Source organism: Salvelinus alpinus, chromosome 5, assembly GCF_045679555.1.
Source record: "Salvelinus alpinus chromosome 5, SLU_Salpinus.1, whole genome shotgun sequence".
NCBI classification, from domain to species: Eukaryota; Metazoa; Chordata; class Actinopteri; order Salmoniformes; family Salmonidae; genus Salvelinus; species Salvelinus alpinus.
Window position 1 is genome coordinate 74,800,870 of NC_092090.1, and position 21,675 is coordinate 74,822,544.

General features: G+C 42.3%; 2 protein-coding genes across 2 annotated transcripts in view; both read left to right on the plus strand.

Moving 5' to 3' along the window:
* Window positions 1-861: 861 nt before the first annotated feature.
* Window positions 862-18,743, plus strand: LOC139576780 (DNA-directed RNA polymerase III subunit RPC4-like). The gene is made up of 9 exons (XM_071403232.1): window positions 862-1,051; window positions 11,486-11,654; window positions 11,757-11,800; window positions 16,503-16,660; window positions 16,789-16,913; window positions 17,020-17,188; window positions 17,278-17,528; window positions 17,609-17,761; window positions 18,097-18,743. The coding sequence occupies exons 2-9, from the start codon at window positions 11,487-11,489 to the stop codon at window positions 18,214-18,216; spliced, it is 1,188 nt and encodes a 395-aa protein (XP_071259333.1). The 5' UTR covers window positions 862-1,051; window position 11,486; the 3' UTR covers window positions 18,217-18,743.
* A 2,743-nt stretch (window positions 18,744-21,486) lies between these two features.
* Window positions 21,487-21,675, plus strand: part of LOC139576781 (glycerol-3-phosphate acyltransferase 4) — a 42,953-nt gene continuing 42,764 nt past the window's right edge. The window contains exon 1 of the mRNA XM_071403233.1: window positions 21,487-21,672. The gene's annotated coding sequence lies outside the window, so the exon portion shown is untranslated. The remainder of the gene's footprint in view (window positions 21,673-21,675) is intronic.

Below are 21,675 nucleotides of genomic sequence, written 5' to 3' on the forward strand. Positions count from 1 at the left end.
ACCGCAGACCAATCCAAACTGATCTCTCGGCATGTCCAGCCCACTCATTATCTCAGCCAATCATGGCTAGCTGAAATGTTCCTGCTTTCTCTGTGGCTAAACCAATTTGGCTCGTAATTTAACCATTTTATTTTTATTTACAGATGACATAACGTTACAAGTTTGATATTAAGGCACATGAAAGTTCACATGTTCGAGAAGCCATTTCTTCCAAAAAACGCATTTTGATAAAAAAAAAAAAAAAATTATGTTCAAAAGGCTCTCCTGTGAAGTCTGATTTGCGACATATGCCTAGTTTCCTGAATTGGGTCACATTTTAGAGGGATAGTTCAGCCAAATTAGTAATATATTTACATGTTGGTTTCTTGTAGACAAGGAGAGACTGCAATCCATCCTATGGCTACAGTATCATTAATATTAGCATGTTCTAATGAAAAACCAATCTAATTCAATGTCCCCCAGTTAGCATACTCTAAATCCCATGCCCAAATAATCTCAAGGTAACTTCAAACCAAGTCATCGGGTTTTGAGTGTGTATTCAATTTTAAAATAATCGTGACTACACCTGACGTGTGATTTTTAAACATTTGTATCTCACCTAGGTCATGGGCCTAAGCCATATGACAATATGTAGAATTGCACGAAATTATCTTTAAAACTGATTTTTTTTATGGGTGGACCTCTAAACCGCCCGGCTAAGGGTGGTGTCAATGACATTCACAATAGAAAATATCACTCCATGCTACCGGATCTTCAAAAAATAGCAGCACTTGTGATTGATTTACACACTCCAGTACGGTAGGTGGCGACATGCACCTCCAACCAACCGCCATAATATTATTGAAGTAGAAGAAGAATTCCGCGCACGTGATCCGCGAAAAACTCAAGTATGTCAGGTCTAGCAGTCATGGCGCTATACTGCAGATAATGCTGACTTTTTGTTGTTGTTGACCAATGACGTAAGAAATCGCCACGGTTTTGCTTATTGAAGGGGTGCAGTCAATTTAAACGCAATTCTCTTGGTTTGGTGAACATCTAAAGAAGCAACCAGGTAATTTGAATAAGGCAACTATATTGAAAACGCATTGTCAGAGTCCTAGCTAGCTAGATAATGTAACCAGCATGCATTGCTAACATGTGTTGACAGTAACTCCTTGATTAACTGTTATACCAATGGCCTAACAAAAAGGCCCTGTAAAACTTGAAGAATTTGGTATCAAAGACAAACATTAAAGGCGCGCTCTGTATTAGCCCATTATACTTTTAAGGAGCCTAACTTTACCCTTACTCCTTAAGGTCCAAGGACCTTGTACGTTAGAGGTAGACTGGCTCTGGCAGCCAAATACTAAATATAAACGTAAATCGATTCTTTCAATTGCGATACGGTTCTAGAAACATAACGCCATAGGCTGTGCGTGAGTTTCAAGTTTGGGGGAGTACATTTTCACCATAAAAATGAAGCATTCCATGTATCATCGCATTTGCTGACTTATGTAAAAGAGCCTACTATTCGTAATGTGATGAATAGATTGGATCGTCATGATTTAGGCTAATAATATCACCCAATCACTGTTAGCAAAAAAGACCTTTAAATGCATGGCTCAGTGCACGCCTTCATAAAGTATTCATACCCCTTGCCTTATTCCACATTTTGTTGTTACAGCATGAATTCCAAATGGATTCAATATTTATTTTCCTCACCCACCTACACACAAATACCCTATAATGTCCCAAATTTTTTTTTGAATGTTTTGCAGATGTATTTAAAATAAAATACAGAAATATCTAATTTACATACGTATTCACACCCCTGAGTCAATTTGTAGATGCACATTTGGCTGTGATTAAAGCTATGAGTCTTTCTGGATAAATCTCCAAGAGTTTTCCACACCTGGATTGTGTTGCAATTCTTCAAGCTCTGTCAAATTGGTTGTTGATCATTGCTAGACAACCATTTTCAGGTCTTGCTATAGATTTTCAAATAGATTTAAATCAAAACTGTAACTCGGCCACTCAGGAACATTCACTGTTTTCTTGGCAAGCAACTCCGGTGTAGATTTGGCCTTGTGTGTTAGGTAATTGTCCTGCTGAAAGGTGAATTCATCTCCCAGTGGCTGATGGAAAGCACCTGTATCTTTGTTGTGACTGGGTGTATTGATGCACCATCCAAAGTGTTATTACACTGAACAAAATTATAACCTTAACATGCAACTATTTCAAAGATGTTGCAGTTCATATAAGGAAATCAGTCAATTGAAATTAATTCATAAGGCCCTAATCTATGGATTTCAAATGACTGGGAATACAGATATGCATCTGTTGGCCACACAGATACCTTCAACTAAGTAGGGGCGTGAATCAGAAAACCAGTCATTATTTGGTGTGACCACCATTTGCTTCATACAGTGCAACATATCTCATTCGTATAGAGTTGGTCAGGCTGTTGATTGTGGAATGTTGTTCCACTCCTCCTAAATGGCTGTGTGAAGTTGCTGAATATTGTCCGGAACTGGAACACGCTGTCGTACACGTTGATCCAGAGCATCCCAAACATGTTCAATCAGTGACATGTCTGGTGAGTATGCAGGCCATGGAAGAACTGGGACATTTTCAGCTTCCAGGAATTGTGTACAGATCCTTGCGACATGGGGTGAAACATGAGGTGATGTCGGCGGATGAATTGCATGACAATGGGCCTCAGGATCTCTTCACGGTATCTCTGTGCACTCAAATTGCCATGGGGGAAAAAATGCAATTGTGTTCGTTGTCCGTAGCTTATGCCTGCCCATACCATAACCCCACCGCCACCATGGGGCACTCTGTTCACAACGTTGACATCAGCAAACCGCTCTCCCACACATCGCCATACACGCTGTTTGCCATCTGCCCAGTACAGTTGAAACCGGGATTCATCTGTGAAGGGCACACTTCTCTAGCGTGCCAGTGGCCATTGATGGTGAGCATTTGCCCACTGAAGTCGGTTACGACGCCGAACTGCAGTCAGGTCAGTTCACCCTGGTGAGGACGAAGAGCACGCAGATGAGCTTCCCTGAGATGGTTTCTGGCAGTTTGTGAAGAAATGTTTTGGTTGTGCAAACCCACAATTTCAGCAGCTGTCAGGGTGGCTTGTCTCAAACGATTCCGCAGGTGAAGAAGTCGGATGTGGAGGTCCTGGTTTGTCGGGGTTACACATGGTCTGCGGTTGTAAGGCCGGTTGTACGTATTACCATATTCTCTAAAATGACGTTGGAGGCAGCATATTGTAGAGAAATTAACATTACATTCTCTGGCAACCGCTGTGTGGACATTCCTACAGTCAGCATGCCAATTGCACGCTCCCTCACAGGGACATCTATGGCATTGGGGTGTTTGACAAAACTGCACATTTTAGTGGCTTTTATTGTCCCCAGCACAAGGTGCACCTGGGTAATGATCAATGTTCCCACTAAGCGCGCAGCTCACCAGGGACTGCCATGTAGAGCAAAGAAGCAGGAGATTGAACTTCACTCAACTTTCTAGAGTTTTCCCCGTTACTTAACACTATCAACGTTTCCCTTTACTGTGGGAATTGTGATCGAATCAACGCAATATCAGCCACTTTCAATGCAACCTACCGAAAAAAAATGGACTATGCAAGACTAAGTGTGTAAAACTAACTATGCAAGAGCTTTTGTTGTAGGCAGAGTGCATTGGAGTAGGATTCTATTGCATTGACAGGCACGACTCAGGCCCGTACTCTACACAGACCGGTGCGCCATAACCAATCAGAGCTGCAGTAGGCCTATATGCAAATAGACCATTGCCATATATGGATTTGTGCCATTCACTTTGAACTAGACTGTTTTACAGCATGAGCGGTCGTGGTTATGGGCTTGTTTTGAGATCAAAGCAAGAGCTGCATGTAGTCATGTGTGCACATTTGTTCATATTCTTTGCTAGTTAATGAGTTATTAGCCCAGTTATAGCTAAGTTGTAGTCAGCAATGTGGGAGTGATTGCTTCCTACAAGAGCACAAAACATGTACATTCTATCCATCTTTGAAAAGCAAGTCAGGTAAAGAGCTTTTTTGTCTTAAAGGGGCAGTGTTAAAATCAAATCAAATTGTATTTGTCACATGCGCCGAATACAACAGGTGTAGACCTTACCGTGAAATGCTTACTTACAAGCCCTTAACCAACAATGTAGTTCAAGAAATAGAGTTAATAAAATATTACTAAATAAACTAAAGTAAAAAATTAAATCAATCAATAGGTAACACTAGAAATGTACATAACAATAACGAAGCTATATACAGGGGGTATGGTACGAGTCAATGTGCGGGGGTACAGGTTAATCGAGGTAATTTGCAAAGTGACATAGATAATAAACAGCGAGTAGTGGAAGGGGGGAACACAATAAAATAACAATAACGAGGTTATTAACAGGGGATACCTGTTCTCTTGCCATAACTGATTTGACAGAGAAATATCAGGTAGATGGGATAGCCAGCTGCAGCCATAACCAAGCTATGCTAGATAGCTTCTGTCAGCTTGGATAAACACAAGGTCAGCGCAGGCTTTAGCCTAAGCATAGAACTGAATTAGCTGACCAGCTTGAGATGGCGAGTCACACCATACCCAAACCGGACGTGCGCCATCGTGTAAATTAATTTTGTCCCCCCACACCAAACATGATCACGACATGCAGGTTGAAATGTCAAAACAAACTCTGAACCAATTATATTAATTTGGGGACAGGTCGAAAAGCATTAAACATTTATGCCAATTTTGCTAGCTATCTTGCAGTTGCTAGCTAATTTGTCCTGGGATATAAATGTTGAGTTATTTTACCTGAAATACACAAGGTCCTCTACTCCGACAATTAATCCACACATAAAACAGTCAACCGAATCGTTTCTAGTCATCTCTTCTCCTTCAAGCTCTTTCTTCTTTGGACTTTATATGGCGATTGGCATCTAACTTTCATAAAGGTGTATTACCACGATCGACCGACCTCCGTTCATCTTTCAATCATCCACGTGCCATCTCCTCATTGGTTATCTGCTTCTATAAACCAATGAGGGGATGGGAGAGGCAGGACTTGCACCGCGTTCAGCGTCACAAATAGAACTGACTTCTATTTTAGCGATTGGCAACGCAGACGCTCGTTGGCGAGCGCGAGCAGTGTGGGTGCAATGATTGACTAAAATGTATGTGTACATTTATTTTGCAATGCTCACGCACGCGACGTGAGCGGTGTGTGGTCAGCATGTCAGTGTCCTCAGCTTCTAAACTTTGTTCTTTCCATTGCAAAGCTAGCTTCGCTTACCTTGCTGTACTCACTACTGCCCTTGTGTGTATCTTTGCCATTCAATCACAACAAACATCAAACCACACCCCCAAGACAACTCTTGTTTGCCTGCAGTCTTGGCCTTTCTTAATGAACATTGATGAAAAACGAGGCCAAATCAGGAAGTGCAGTCGCCCTTTAAAAAACTTGCCCGGCCAGAAGATACTATGGTCTATAGGCGCTAAAGATAGTAGCGTCTATGAATGGGTTACATGCATATACACTCCCCGTCATATTTATACTCCAACATTTTGGGTGTCAGATACAATGTTTAATATGAGGCAACAGTATAGAACAGTGTTTCCCAACCCTGGTCCTCGAGTTGCCCCAACAGTACACATTTTTATTGTAACCCTGGACAAGCACACCTGATTCAACTTGTCAACTAATCATCAAGCCCTCAATGAGTTGAAGTTCTTTTTTTCCCCCCATAAGTATTTGGACAAATTCACTTAGTGTATTAAAAGTTTAGTATTTTGTCTCCTATTCTTAGCATGCAATGACTACATCAAGCTTGTGACTACAAACTTGTTGGATGCATTTGCAGTTTGTTTTAATTGTTTTTGATTATGTTTTGCTCAATAGGAACTGAATGGTAAATAATGTATTATCATTTTGGAGTCACTTTTATTGAAAATAAGAATAGAAGATGCTTCTGAACACTTCTACATTAATTTGGATGCTACCACAGTGGTTGCCTTAGGATTTTCTTCAGCAGCGGTGTCAAAGTTGGGGTGGTGAGCATGGCTAATGGTACAGTCTCCGACCAAAATTTGAGGCCCCCTCTTGGCAAAATGTTGCCGTTTTAAAGTTAATTTCCTTCAATTCAACACATTTAGCATGCTTTTAAATTATGTCAACAACAAAAAAATATATTTATATATACAGTGCATTCGTAAAGTATTCAGACCCCTTCACTTTTTCCACCTTTTATGTAACAGCCTTATTCTAAAATGGATTAAATAGTTTTTTCCCCCTCATCAGTCTACACACAACATTTTTGCAAATGTATTAAAAATAAAAAACATATCACATTTACATAAGTATTCAGACTAGGGATGCACTGTATATCGGTGAACATATCGGAAACGGCTGATATTAGATAAAAATTCCAACATTGGTATCGGCCCGATGTCTAGTTTAATGCCGACGTTAAAAACCGATGTCAAAGATAGCGTGCATACCTATATAATGTAGGTACATGCCGTAATGACGGCACGTAAAATTTTGCATTGCACGTGCAACACAGCATTCCTAACCTAGCCCACACAATGTTGACTGCTCGATTCACACAGCAGACAAGTCGAGCAGTCATTTGAAGAGTAAGATCATTTCAGCGAGACAACTCAAAGGCGAAATCCATTAAAGCCAAGATAATGGAATTCATTGCCCTTGACAATCAACCGTTCTCTGTCGTGGGTGATGTTGGCTTTCGCCGACTGGTCGAGCACCGGTACACACTACCAAGTGCGCTATTTTTCAGATGTTTCCCTATCGGAGTTACACTGTAATAGCGTCACTGCTCTTAGCTTCACGACATACATACTATGGAACGCCGTTTGGGTCTTTGCGTGTCAAAAAATATATAGTAGCACTGTCAAAGCTGTACAAAAAAGTCTGCAAACACTGGCCACGAACGATGTGTTTACAATACGGCGTTGGTAATAAAGCATCATTTGTTTGACCGCAACTTCTGGGGTAGCTAGCTTTAGCTTGTTACCTAGCTAGCACCATTACAACCAGCCTGAAAACAGTGACCAGTAGAAACTGCAGTCATTTTCATTATTCTTAGCAATGATTTAGGAATCCTTGTAAGTATTAGCTAGGTTGCCACTTGTTGTTCGCCTATTGAAATTGAACTTCAGTTCCTGAAAATAAATAGCTAGCCAGCTACTTAACCCTGTTGCCCAAACTAACATTATAAGCAGCCAGCTAGCTTGGTCTGGCTAGTGAGGCTCGACCGGACAGAGTTATGTGTTGTGAAGCTAGCCACAATAAGGATTAGGCACAATAGTTGACTTTGCGGTTAGCCTTCAAAATAAAAGTATGCCATTGACAGTGATGCAAATGAATACAAATAGTAGAATTATGCCATATTTTTATTTTGAAGGCTAACCCCAAAGTCCACTATTGTGGCTAATCCTTTTTGTGGCTAGCTTCACACAGATGGGTCCGACCACCATTAATCAAATAAGAACTGTCTTATAAATTAGGGTTATTTTAGATGACACCTAGCTATATAGCTAACTATAGCTACTGAAACAGATTATGATGTGTATTTGACGTGTATGTTTTTTGACACGCAAAGACCCAAACGGCGTTCCATAGAAATACTGGTTGAGAATGAAATGACTGAACAACGAAACAGTACAGCAAGTAAGTGAAAGAAATAGGTTTTGATTTATGTTTTACTGGTAATGGGGACATATGTAAATGCCAACAAAATAACGTTTTGGTCAGTGTGTGTGTCTGTGTAACCTTTATTTAACTAGGTAAGTCAGTTAAGAATAAATTCTTATTTACAATGACGGCCCGGACGACGCTGTGCCAATTGCGTGCCGCCCTAAGGGACTCCCAATCACGGCCAGATGTGATACAGCCTGGTTTTGAACCAGGGACTTTAGTGACACCTCTTCCACTGAGATGCAGTGCCTTAGAACGCTGCGTCCGCCTGTGTGTGTGTTAACTATTTAACTGTACTAGAATACTTAAAAGGCCGCTAAAATTTTAAATATTGATTATCGGTATCGTTTTTTTTTGGCAAGGAAAATATTGGATATCGGTATCGGCCAAAAATGTCATATTGGTGAATCACTAATTCAGACCCTTTACTCAGTACTTTGTTGAAGCACCTTTGGCAGTGATTACAGCCTCGAGTCTTCTTTGGGTATGACGCTACAAGCTTGGCACACCTGTATTTGGGGAGTTTCTCACATTCTTCTCTGCAGATCCTCTCAAGCTCTCAGGTTGGATGGGGAGCGTCACTGCACAGCTATTTTCAGGTCTCTCCAGAGATGTTCGATCGGGTTCAAGTCCGGGCTCTGGCTGGGCCACTCAAGGACATTCAGAGACGTGTCCCGAATCACTACTGCGTTGTCTTTGCTGTATGCTTAGGGTCGTTGTCCTGTTGGAAGGTGAACCTTCGCCCCAGTCTGAGGTCCTGAGCACTCTGGAGCAGGTTTTCATCAAGGATCTCTCTGTACTTTGCTCCGTTCATCTTTCCCTCGATCCTGACTAGTCTCTCAGTCCATGCCGCTGAAAAACATCCCCACAGCATGATGCTGCCACCATCATGCTTCACTGTAGGGATGGTGCCAGGTTTCCTCCAGACGTGACACTTGGCATTCAGGCCAAAGAGTTCAATCTTGGTTTCATCAGACCAGAGAATCTTGTTTCTCATGGTCTGAAAGTCCTTTTGGTGCCTTTTGGCAATCTCCAAGTGGGCTGTCAGGTGCCTTTTTACTGAGGAGTGGCTTCCGTCTGGACACTCTACCATAAAGGCCTGATTGGTGGAGTGCGCAGAGATGGTTGTCTTTCTGGGAGGCTCTCCCATCTCCACAGAGAAACTCTCCACAGAGGAGCTCTGTCAGAGTGACCATCAGGTTCTTGTTCACCTCCCTGACCAAGGCCCTTCTCTCCCGATTGCTCAGTTTGGCTGGGTGGCCAGCTCTAGGAAGAGTGTTGGTGGTTCCAAACTTCTTCCATTTATAAATTATGGCGGCCACTGTGTTCTTGGTGACCTTCAATGCTGCAGAAGTTTTTTTTATACCCTTCCCCAGATTTGTGCCTCGACACAATCCTGTCTCGGAGCTCTACGGACAATTCCTTCGACCTCAGACGTTGCTCCACTTTTATCAAGGTGCCCAATGTGTGCCATGAAAACGAACCCCACACCACCACCGCCTGCAACGTCTACACACAACATGATGGATGCATGTATTGTGGTTTTCGCCATACCCTTGTCCTCCCATCAGCGTAAAACAGCAGGATCCAGGATTCCTCAGTCCAGGCAGTGTTTTTGTTTTCATTCCTTAGCCCACTGCAGCTGCAGTTTCAGCAAAAAAACAAGAAAGAAGTGGAACTCTGGAAAGTTCTGGAAATGGTCTCTCCTATCATTGCTATGCAGACGACACACAATTAATCTTCTCCTTTCCCCCCTCTGATAACCAGGTGGTGAATCGCATCTCTGCATGTCTGGCAGACATATCAGTGTGGATGACGGATCACCACCTCAAGCTGAACCTCGGCAAGACGGAGCTGCTCTTCCTCCCGGGGAAGGACTGCCCGTTCCATGATCTCGCCATCACGGTTGACAACTCCATTGTGTCCTCCTCCCAGAGTGCTAAGAACCTTGGCGTGATCCTGGACAACACCCTGTCGTTCTCAACTAACATCAAGGCGGTGACCCGTTCCTGTAGGTTCATGCTCTACAACATTCGCAGAGTACGACCCTGCCTCACGCAGGAAGCGGCGCAGGTCCTAATCCAGGCACTTGTCATCTCCCGTCTGGATTACTGCAACTCGCTGTTGGCTGGGCTCCCTGCCTGTGCCATTAAACCCCTACAACTCATCCAGAACGCCGCAGCCCGTCTGGTGTTCAACTTTCCCAAGTTCTCTCACGTCACCCCGCTCCTCCGCTCTCTCCACTGGCTTCCAGTTGAAGCTCGCATCCGCTACAAGACCATGGTGCTTGCCTACGGAGCTGTGAGGGGAACGGCACCTCCGTACCTTCAGGCTCTGATCAGGCCCTACACCCAAACAAGGGCACTGCGTTCATCCACCTCTGGCCTGCTCGCCTCCCTACCTCTGAGGAAGTACAGTTCCCGCTCAGCCCAGTCAAAACTGTTCGCTGCTCTGGCACCCCAATGGTGGAACAAACTCCCTCACGACGCCAGGTCAGCGGAGTCAATCACCACCTTCCGGAGACACCTGAAACCCCACCTCTTTAAGGAATACCTAGGATAGGATAAAGTAATCCTTCTAACCCCCCCCCCCTTAAAAGAGTTAGATGCACTATTGTAAAGTGGTTGTTCCACTGGATATCATAAGGTGAATGCACCAATTTGTAAGTCGCTCTGGATAAGAGCGTCTGCTAAATGACTTAAATGTAAATGTAAATGTAAAGTCATCGGCTGCCATACCCCATTTGTGTCAATGTATGACGAGTTGTGCATTCTTTTATGGGTCTTTGGGCACCAATGTTGTACTGGACTGTCAGTTGACTAACTCTAGCCCATCTGTTGCTCTGCACAAGTCAGCCTCCTTTGTCCTTTTTCATCAGTGAACTGTTTTTCGACCACTGGTCTTGATTGATTTAACAGGTGACATCAATAATGGAGCATAGCTTTATCCCGCATTCACCTGATCAGTCTGTCATGGAAAGAGTTTTGTTTTGTACACTGTGTACATCATTGGTTTTGCCAAGTGCCGAAAAGATTTTTACAGTTTGAGCTAGTTTCCTGCAATCCTACACATTTGTCATGAGGTTGAGAGAAAATGTGCAGTTTTAGAGCCAAATTTTCTGAAATTCTATATCTGAGTGACTCAAATATAATAACAAAATCAATGGGGCCTCATGCCATGACATTTTGGGAATTTTAGATTCTCCCTGACAGTCTAGTTTCTTTATTTTGGTGATTGTAGGTTCTCAAAGATCTTATTGAAAATTAATTAGCTCCAATATATTTTCTACTTTATATTTGGTTTGAGTCGTTTAAGTTTACACTGAATGTGTTACCATCCGAGTGGCCTGCCACTGCTAAATTAATATAGGGGAAACAATGTACCATGATTATGGATAATTATGAATGAATCCAGAATAATGATGAATGACAAAGTAAGGAACAATGATCATACCCCCTAAAACATTGTGACCTCCACTGTTTTTGGCAATGGTTGAGAGGATAGCATTTTTGGGGGGGGCATGATCTTCAGATAAAAGGTGACATTCTGTATTATCGCCTGATATGAAACATTTGATCTCAAATCCAAAATGCTGGAGTATAGAACCAAATCTACACATTTTTAGCTTAACTATCCACATAAATACAGAGGGGAGCGTAGGTGTTCTTTTGAAGACTTCTTGAATAAAGGTGTGTGGATAGTTGTCATCTGTTTTTAGCTTTTCAAATAAGTTATTTCTAATTGCTTTGTCCAGGATGGCTGAGCCAGGCTCAAGCAACCCTGGTGGCCCATCTCACACTCCGGCAACGCCCGGAGGGAGTGGCAGGGGTTTGGTGATGGGACGCCGGCTACCAGCTACTATCTCCCCTGGCCGTCTCCCTTCCATGCGCTCCAGAGACCTCACCCTGGGAGGTGTGAAAAAGGTAGGCTCAGTGAATTGTATACAGTGTTTGTAATGGTCTATCACCACAACTTTTGTATTTGTTTAACGAAGTAAATCTTGACTCCCATGTTTTATCTTTCAGAAAACTTTCACCCCTAACATTATTGGCCGCAAAGCTAAAGAAGAGTAAGTTCAAATGTTCAGTCTGTGACGATATATGAAGCTCTTCCTTTGTCCTTGGTGGAACGAGAAATTGCCAAGAAACTGAAGATGTCGAACAACGCTGTGTACTACTCCCTTCACAAAACAGTGCAAACTGGCCCTAACCAGAATAGAAAGAGGAGTGGGAGGCCCCGGTGCACAACTGAGCAAGAGTACAAGTACATTATGACTCCGGGATGCTGGCCTTCTAGGCAGAGTTCCTCTGTCCAGTGTCTGTTCTTTTGCCCATCTGAATATTTTCTTTTTATTGGCCAGTCAGAGATATGGCTTTTTCTTTGCAACTCTGCCTAGAAGGCCAGAATCCCGGAGTTGCCTCTTCACTGTTGACGTTGAGACTGGTGTTTTGCGGGTACTATTTAATGATGCTGCCAGTTGAGAACTTGTGAGGCGTCTGTTTCTCAAACTACACACACTAATGTACTTGTCCTCTTGTTCAGTTGTGCACCGGGGCCTCCCACTCTTTCTATTCTGGTTAGAGACAGTTTGCTCTGTTCTGTGAAGGGAGTAGTACACAGTGTTGTACGACATCTTCAGTTTCTTGGCAATTTTGCATGGAATAGCCTTAATTTCTCAGAACAAGAATAGCCTGACCAGTTTCAGAAGAAAGTTCTTTGTTTCTAGCCATTTTGAGCCTTTAATCGAACTCACAAATGCTGATGCTCCTGATACTCAACTAGTCTAAAGAAGGACAGTTTTATTGCTTCTTTAATCAGAACAACAGATTTTAGCTGTGCTAACATAATTGCAAAAGGGTTTTCTAATGATCAATTAGCCTTTTAAAATTATAAACTTGGATTAGGTAACACAACGTGCCATTTGAACACAGGAGTGATGGTTGCTGATAATGGGTATCTGTACACCTATGTAGATATTCCATTAAAAAAATCAGCCGTTTACAGCTACAATAGTCATTTACAACATGAACAATGTCTACACTGTATTTCTGATCAATTTGATGTTACTTTAATAGAATTTTCTTTACCTTTTCATTAAAAAACAAGGACTTTTCTAAGTGACACCAAACTTTTGAACGGTAGTGTGTGTGTGTATATATATATATATATATATATATATATATATATATATATATATATATATATATATATATATATATATATATATATATATATATATATATATATATATATATATATATATATATATATATATAGTTGAAGTCAGAAGTTTACATACACCTTAGCCAAATACATTTAAACTCAGTTTTTCACAATTCCTGACATTTAATCCTAGTAAAAATTCCCTGTTTTTTAGGTCAGTTAGGATCACAACTTTATTTTAATAATGTGAAATGTCAGAATAATAGTAGAGAAAATTATTTATTTCAGCTTTTATTTCTTTCATCATATTCCCAGTGGGTCAGAAGTTTACATACACTCAATTAGTATTTGGTATCATTGCCTTTAAATTGTGTAACTTGGGTCAAACATTTTGGGTAACCTTCCACAAGCTTCCCACAATAAGTTGGGTGAATTTTGTCCCATTCCTCATGACAGAGCTGGTGTAAATGAGTCAGGTTTGTAGGCCTCCCTGCTCGCACATGCTTTTTCAGTTCTGACCACATATTTTCTATGGGATTGAGGTCAGGGCTTTGTGCTGGCCACTCCAATGCCTTGACTTTGTTGTCCTTAAGCCATTTTGCCACAACTTTGGAATTATGCTTGGGGTCATTGTCCAGTTGGAAGACCCATTTGCGACCAAGCTTTAACTTCCTGACTGATGTCTTGATGTTGCTTCAATATATCCACATGATGTAATCTATTTTGTGAAGTGCGCCAGTCCCTCCGGCAGCAAAGCACCCCAAAAACATGATGCTGCCACCCCGTGCTTCATGGTTGGAATTATGTTCTTCGGCTTGCAAGCCTCCCCCTTTTTCCTCCAAACATAATGATGGTCATTATGGCCAAACAGTTCTATTTTGTTTCATCAGACCAGAGGACATTTCTCCAAAAAGTACGATCTTTGTCCCCATGTGCAGTTGCAAACCGCAGTCTGGCTTTTTTCTGGCGGTTTTGGAGCAGTGGCTTCTTCCTTGCTGAGCGGCCTTTCAGGTTATGTCGATATAGGACTCGTTTTACTGTGGATATAGATACTTTTGTACCTGTTTCCTCCAGCATCTTCACAAGGGCCTTTGCTGTTGTTCTGGGATTGATTTGCACTTTTCGCACCAAATTACCTTAATCTCTAGGAGACAGAACGCGTCTCCTTCCTGAGCGGTATGACGGCTGCGTGATCCCATGGTGTTTATACTTGCGTACTATTGTTTGTACAGATGAACGTGGCGTTTGGAAATTGCTGGATGAACCAGACTTGTGGAGGTCTACAATATCTTTGGGATGTCTTGGCTGATTTATTTTGATTTACCCATGATGTCAAGCAAAGAGGCACTGAGTTTGAAGGTAGGCCTTGAAATACATCCACAGGTATACCTCCAATTGACTCAAATGATGTCAATTAGCCTATAAGAAGCTTCTAAAGCCATGACATCATTTTCTGGAATTTTCCAAGCTGTTTAAAGGCACAGTCAACTTCGTTTATGTAAACTTCTGACCCACTGGAATTGTGATACAGTGAATTATATGGCACCTTCCTCCTGACAGAGCTGGTGTAACTGAGTCAGATTTGTAGGCCTCCCTGCTCGCACATGCTTTTTCAGTTCTGCCCACAAATTTTCTATAGGACTGAGGTCAGAGCTTTGTGATGGTCACTCCAATACCTTGACTTTGTTGTCCTTAAGCCATTTTGCCACAACTTTCGAAGTATGCTTGGGGTCATTGTCCATTTGGAAGACCCATTTGCGACCAAGCTTTAACTTCCTGACTGATGTCTTGAGATGTTGCTTCAATATATCCACATAACTTTCCATCCTCATGATGCCATCTATTTTGTGAAGTGCACCAGTCCCTCCTGCAGCAAAGCACCCCCACAACGTGATGCTGCCACCCCCGTGCTTCACGGTTGGGATGGTGTTCTTCGGCTTGCAAGCATCCCCCTTTTTCCTCCAAACATAACGATGATCATTATGGCCAAACAGTTCTATTTTTGTTTCATCAGACCAGAGAACATTTCTCCAAAAAGTACAATATTTGTCCCCATGTGCAGTTGCAAACCGTAGTCTGACTTTTTTTTATGGCTGTTTTGGAGCAGGGGTTTCTTCCTTGCTGAGCAGCCTTTCAGGTTATGTTGATATAGGACTCATTTTACTGTGGATATAGATACTTTTGTACTGGTTTCCTCCAACATCTTCACAAGGTCCTTTGCTGTTGTTCTGGGATTGATTTGCACTTTTCGCACCAAAGTACGTTCATCTCTAGGAGACAGAACGCGTCTCCTTCCTGAGCGGTATGACGGCTGCGTGGTCCCATGGTGTTTATACTTGCATACTATTGTTTGTACAGATGAACGTGGTACTTTCAGGCGTTTGGAAAATGCTCCCAAACATGAACCATGTGGTCTTGGCTGATTCTGAGGTCTTGGCTGATTTCTTTTGATTTTCCCATGATGTCAAGCAAAGAGGCACTGAATTTGAAGGTAGGCCTTGAAATACATCCACAGGTACAACTCCAATTGTCTCAAATGATGTCAATTAGCCTATTAGAAGATTCTAAAGCCATGACATAATTTTCTGGAATTCTCCAAGCTGTTTAAAGGCACAGTCAACTTAGTGTATGTGAACTTCAGACCCACTTGCAATTGTGATACAGTGAAATAATCTGTCTGTAAACAATTGTTGGAAAAATGACTTGTCATGCACAAAGTGGATGTCCTAACCGACTTGCCAAAACTATAGTTTGTGAACAAGAAATTTGTGGAGTGGTTGAAAAATGAGTTTTAATGACTCCAACCTAAGTCTATGTAAACTTCTGACTTCAACTGTGTGTGTATATACAGTGGGGCAAAAAAGTATTTAGTCAGCCACCAATTGTGCAAGTTCTCCCACATAAAAAGATTAGAAGATGAAACGTGGCTGGGTCTTTCAGCATGATAATGATCCCAAACACACCGCCCGGGCAACGAAGGAGTGGCTTCGTAAGAAGCATTTCAAGGTCCTGGAGTGGCCTAGCCAGTCTCCAGATCTCAACCCCATAGAAAATCTTTGGAGGGAGTTGAAAGTCCGTGTTGCCCAGCAACAGCCCCAAAACATCACTGCTCTAGAGGAGATCTGCATGGAGGAATGGGCCAAAATACCAGCAACAGTGTGTGAAAACCTTGTGAAGACTTACAGAAAACGTTTGACCTCTGTCATTGCCAACAAAGGGTATATAACAAAGTATTGAGATAAACTTTTGTTATTGACCAAATACTTATTTTCCACCATAATTTGCAAATAAATTCATTAAAAATCCTACAATGTGATTTTCTGGATTTTTCTTTCTCATTTTGTCTGTCATAGTTGAAGTGTACCTATGATGAAAATTACAGGCCTCTCTCATCTTTTGAAGTGGGAGAACTTGCACAATTGGTGGCTGACTAAATACTTTTTTGCCCCACTGTATATACACACACAGATCTCAAGATGAATGCGCTAGCTGTAAGTCTGCTAAGTGACAAAAATTGAAATACAATGCATGATTCTGAAATGTTTTCCAGCACATACTGGATCTTAGGAATGACCATATGTTGAGAGTTTGACTTTCTTCTACCATAGGCAGAAGGTTGAGGGTGGACAAAGAAGGGAGAGGAGGGAGAACGATCGGGGTCGTGAGCGAGGTGGTAGGGGCGGTCGGGGCCGGGGACGTCCAGAGGTCATCCAGTCCCACTCCATCTTTGAGCAGGGGCCTGCAGAGATAACGATTAAGAAAAGAGGTATGGCTGGGTCATTCATTCAGCTGGGATTCCATTACATGTTATATGGTGTAATATTTTGTGTAGACCATATTGATGTATCATGATTTGTGTTTTAACCCATGAGTTTCTTCCTGTGCTCCAATCAGGTGGCTATGAAGGTGAGAGAGATGCACCAAGTGTGGGTCCCTCACCCATCATCAACATCAAGAAGGAGAAGAGGGAGACAGAGGAAGAGACCAAAGAAATTTTGCGCGCTCTGGAACGAGACAATGTGAGTCCTCCATGTACCCATGTCTTATCATGCTGTCGGCCTGTGCATTTATGATCTAGTTCCTTGCCCACTTACTTAAAAGTAATTTTCAACTAATTTCCACCAGTTCCTGGATGACCCTCACCTACGGAGTGATGTAAGGAGCTGTCCTGTCCAGCTGCCCCTGGCTGTGTCAGGGTGGGGATTCAAGGAGGAAAGTGATGTGACAGCCTCCTCCAAACCAGACAAGACTGAAGAGGATAGTGAGGCCATGGACGGCACAAATGCACTCAAAGGTAACAATAATCCATGTCAGTTAAAATGAAACAAAATGGCAACACAATGGGCTCCAACTGTCTAGCCATGTGTCTCCCTCCCTCTTCAGTGAAACAGGAGCCAGAAGATGCGCCAGAGGTAAAGAAGATGGAACCCACTTTCAGACCACCTCCTCTCCCTGAGCCTGACGTTTTACCTGAGCTGCTGGAGAGCTGGAGTCAGACCAAAGAAGAGGAGCTGTTCTTCATTCAGCTCCCTGACTCCCTACCAGGGCAGCCGCCCACCCAAGAGGTCAGGCCAGTGAAGACAGAGATGCAGTCGGAGGATGGACAGTCCATGCTTTTGAAAACGGAATCTCAAGTAGGTATTTAAATATGTGGTTCAGAGAGCAAGACTACTGTGTATACGATCAGTTTGCATGTCTGTCCTCTGTGGAATAGGAGGAGCAGCAGGAGGAAAACAGTTGTCATCTGAGGGACCTGCAGGAGGGTCCGGTTGGACGGCTGCTGGTGCGGAAGTCTGGTCGGGTTCAGCTCATACTGGGGCATGTCACACTAGATGTGGCTCTGGGAACCTCGTGTGCTTTCCTCCAGGTCAGAGAACAACCTTTGGCTGCTCATAGTTGGTTAAAATCATATGATGCACACCAGATGATATCAGTCTCAGGATGATGTCACTGGAAATAATTATCTTCCATCTTTTTTACTACAAAACATAGAAACCTGCCGTTTTCATGTTGATGTTGGGGGTGGTGCTGATGTTCTTTCAACTTGATGTTGAAAGAAGTTGAATTTCCCTTTAAATCTTCACTTCTCTGTAGTTTTATAGTTGTACAGTATGTAAACATATACATATTATTTTATGTTTGTCTTGTATGTCATTGTCTGACAAGCACCCCCCCCCCCCCCCCTCTCTCTAATTCCATTAGGAGCTGGTGTCAGTTGGAACAGGAGAGGGCCGGACTGGTGACTTGTCAGTGCTGGGACACATCAAACACAAATTGGTCTGCTCTCCAGACTTTGAAGCCCTGTTGGAGAACAGAGTGTGACGAAGCATTAGGCAATTTCTACACTACAGTGGGGACCTAATCCAGAAAGACACACAGACCATGCAGTGCTGTATCAGGTCTATAAGGACAGTAGTACCACAAGCAGACAACACCCAGCTTTTTTCAGGTGTCCATTGTGGTTAATTGGTCCTGGAAAGTTGCAGAATGTGTAATAAAGTCAGATCTACCACTATTTTGTAAGAATAGACAGCTTGTTTACAGAACATTGTATTTATTTTTCTCTCTGCAGAAAGTGATGGGAGAATATATTTTGAGATGTGTTCTAAAAAAGATGTGCTATGTGACTCCAATAAATGGAAGGTACAGTATTCTCTTCATGAATGTGCCAAATTCCAAATGTCCTATTCAAGTGTTATAAGCAGATCATACTATCAGGTCTATGCTCGTGAGGGATAAGTGGGAAAAGTAATATTGCCCCTGTAGTATCCTGTAAAAACATACCTAAATTACTGGATGTAAGATTAAATTTTACTTGGATGTAAGATGAATAAAAAGAACAAAGAAAAGTTCCTGTGTGATTTATGTATTCTTCAGACCCCTTGACTTTTTCCATATTTTACGTTACAGCCTTATAATAAAATGGATTAAATCCAAAATGTTCCTCATCAATCTACACACAATACCCCATAATAAAAATAGCAAATTTATTAAAAAGATAATTCATTAAAAATAATAAACAGATACCTTATTTACATAAGTATTCAGACCTTTTGCTATGAGACTTGAAATTGAGCTCAGGTTCATCCTGTTTCCATTGAACCTCCTTGATGTTTCTACAACTTGATTGGAGTCCACCTGTGGTAAATTCAATGATTGGACATGAGTAGTGGCTTCCGTCCGGCCACTCAACCATAAAGGCTTGATTGGTGGAGTGCTGCAGAGATGGTTGTCCTTCTGGAAGGTTCTCCCATCTCCACAGAGGAACTCTGGAGCTCTGTCAGAGTGACCATCGGGTTCTTTGTCACCTCCCTGATGTCCTCTCCCTGACCAAGGCCCTTCTCCCCCGAATGCTCAGTTTGGCCGGGCGGCCAGCTCTAGGAAGAGTCTTGGTGGTTCCAACTTCTTCCATTTAAGAATAATGGAGGCCACTGTGTTCTTGGGGACCTTCCATGCTGCAGGTACCCTTCCCCAGATTTGTGCCTCGACACAATCCTGTCTCTGAGCTCTACGGACAATTCCTTCGACCTCATGGCTTGGTTTTTGTTCTGACATGCACTGTCAACTGTGGGATCTTATATAGACAGGTGTGTGTCTTTCCTAATCAGTAAAAGGCACATGACAGCCTGCTTGGAGTTTGCCAAAAGGCACCTAAAGGACTCTCAGACGATGAGAAACAAGATTCTCTGGTCTGATGAAACCAAGATTGAACTCTTTGGCCTGAATGCCAAGCGTCACATCTGGAGGAAACCAGGCACTGCTCATCACCTGGCAATACCATACCTACAGTGAAGCAGGGTGGTGGCAGCATCATGCTGTGCGAATATTTCTCAGTGGCAGGGACTGGGAGACTAGTCAGGATCTAGGGAAAGATGAACGGAGCAAAGTACAGAGAGATCCTTGATGAAAACCTCCTCCAGAGGACTCAGGACCTCAGACTGGGGCTACACTCGCATTAACATCTGCTAATAAATAAAATTTGATTTGAGGTTCACCTTCCAACAGGACAACGGCCATAAGCACACAGCCAAGACAACGCAGTAGTGTCTTCGGGACAAGTCTCAATGTCCTTGAGTGGCCCAGCTAGAGCCCGGACTTGAAACCGATCAAACATCTCTGGAAAGACCTGAAAATAGCTGTGTAGCGACGCTCCCCATCCAACCTGACAGAGCTTGAGAGGATCTGCAGAGAAGAATGGGAGAAATTCCCCATATACAGGTGTGCCAAGCTTGTAGTGTCATACCCAAGAAGACTCGAAGTTGTAATCACTGCCAAAGGTGCTTCAACAAAGTACTGAGTAAAGGGTCTGAATACTTATGTAAACGAGTTATTTCCGTTTTATTTTTTTTATACTATTGCAAAAATTTCAAAAAAACGGTTTGCTTTGGCATTATGGGGTATTGTGTGTAGATTGAGAGAGGGGGAATTATTTTTTAAATAAATTTTAAAGTAAGGCTGTAATGTAACAAAGTGAAAAAAGTCAAGGGGTCTGAATACTTTCTGAATGCACAGTAGGTTGGTCATCTAGGTTTGTATCTGTAGACTTTCCATCACCATGGAGAAAAACGATGCACAATACAGTAATTGAGTACATTGAGACATTAAGTGCTTTGTGACGTAGCTCAGTTAGTAGAGCAGGGCGCTTGCAATGCTTAGGGTTGTGTTTTTCAATCCCCATGGGGGACCATTACGAAAAATTTGTGCATTCACCGCTGTGAATAAGAGCAACTACTAAAATGAAACAGGAATTAATAAACCATTTCAGTTTCACATATAAATAAGTTGCATTTGCAAAGTATTTCAAGAAACTGGAAAACATATTAAGCAAGTATTTATATATTCCACAAGTGTTGTCAGACTCAAATTTCAAATCCTGGTAAACACTCAAATACATTTAGTTTACATTTTTTTCAGAAAAGTTGTGCACTGGGCCCAGACCAATATAGACATCATCGGCATTGCAAAGAAGTTGCAGCCCTCCCACCCCCAAACTACTTCCCGCGGCTATTTGGTCAGCTCTTGTGCTATGTGGTCACCTCTTGTCTTCCATAAAAAGGCGCTCATATGGCCATGTGGGAACACTAACTGTATCAAGGTGTATATCAATTTAACCTATTGTTTTTTAGAAAATTATTTCTCTCTGATATGAAAGATCATTATGCCTCCAAAACCGTACCGTAAGCGACGCGTGTTAATGTTAAATTTGAGAATCGAGGCTCTTAATTAACAAATCTCCCCCATACAGAAGACGCCTTCGTCCAATGACTCTTCTGTGTATTGTAATGGAACTCACTCATCCACTTGTTATACTTGATAATTTTTTTGTGTAATCCATATATTTTCAACTGTAAATCATGATGTGAGATTAGGATTTATATTGAGTCTAGCGTGGATTACTTTAACTAGCTAAATCAGATGTATGATTAATTAACGTTACCCTCAATATTGGACCTACTGTTACGCATTGCAAATGTGTCTTTTGTGGTCAGTACTCAGCCATGTTTCAGTGTTTCCACGTCCCACCACCAGATGTCAGTTTAGAGACAAGGAGGGAGGGTGTTTTTGTTCTTGCTGATAAACACGAGACACCAAAACCAACGAGATTATCGCAGGAACATCTGATGCGCAGCATCATAGTTCGTCCAGAAATACTTTCATCACGTTGCATCTACGCAACTATCCGATAGCCACCGGGTGGAGACAACAATGTGAGAGGTCCGACACAAAGCGATACAAAGACGGCTAACATCGTTGCTGATCGAACAGCCTTGGGTACCAGTG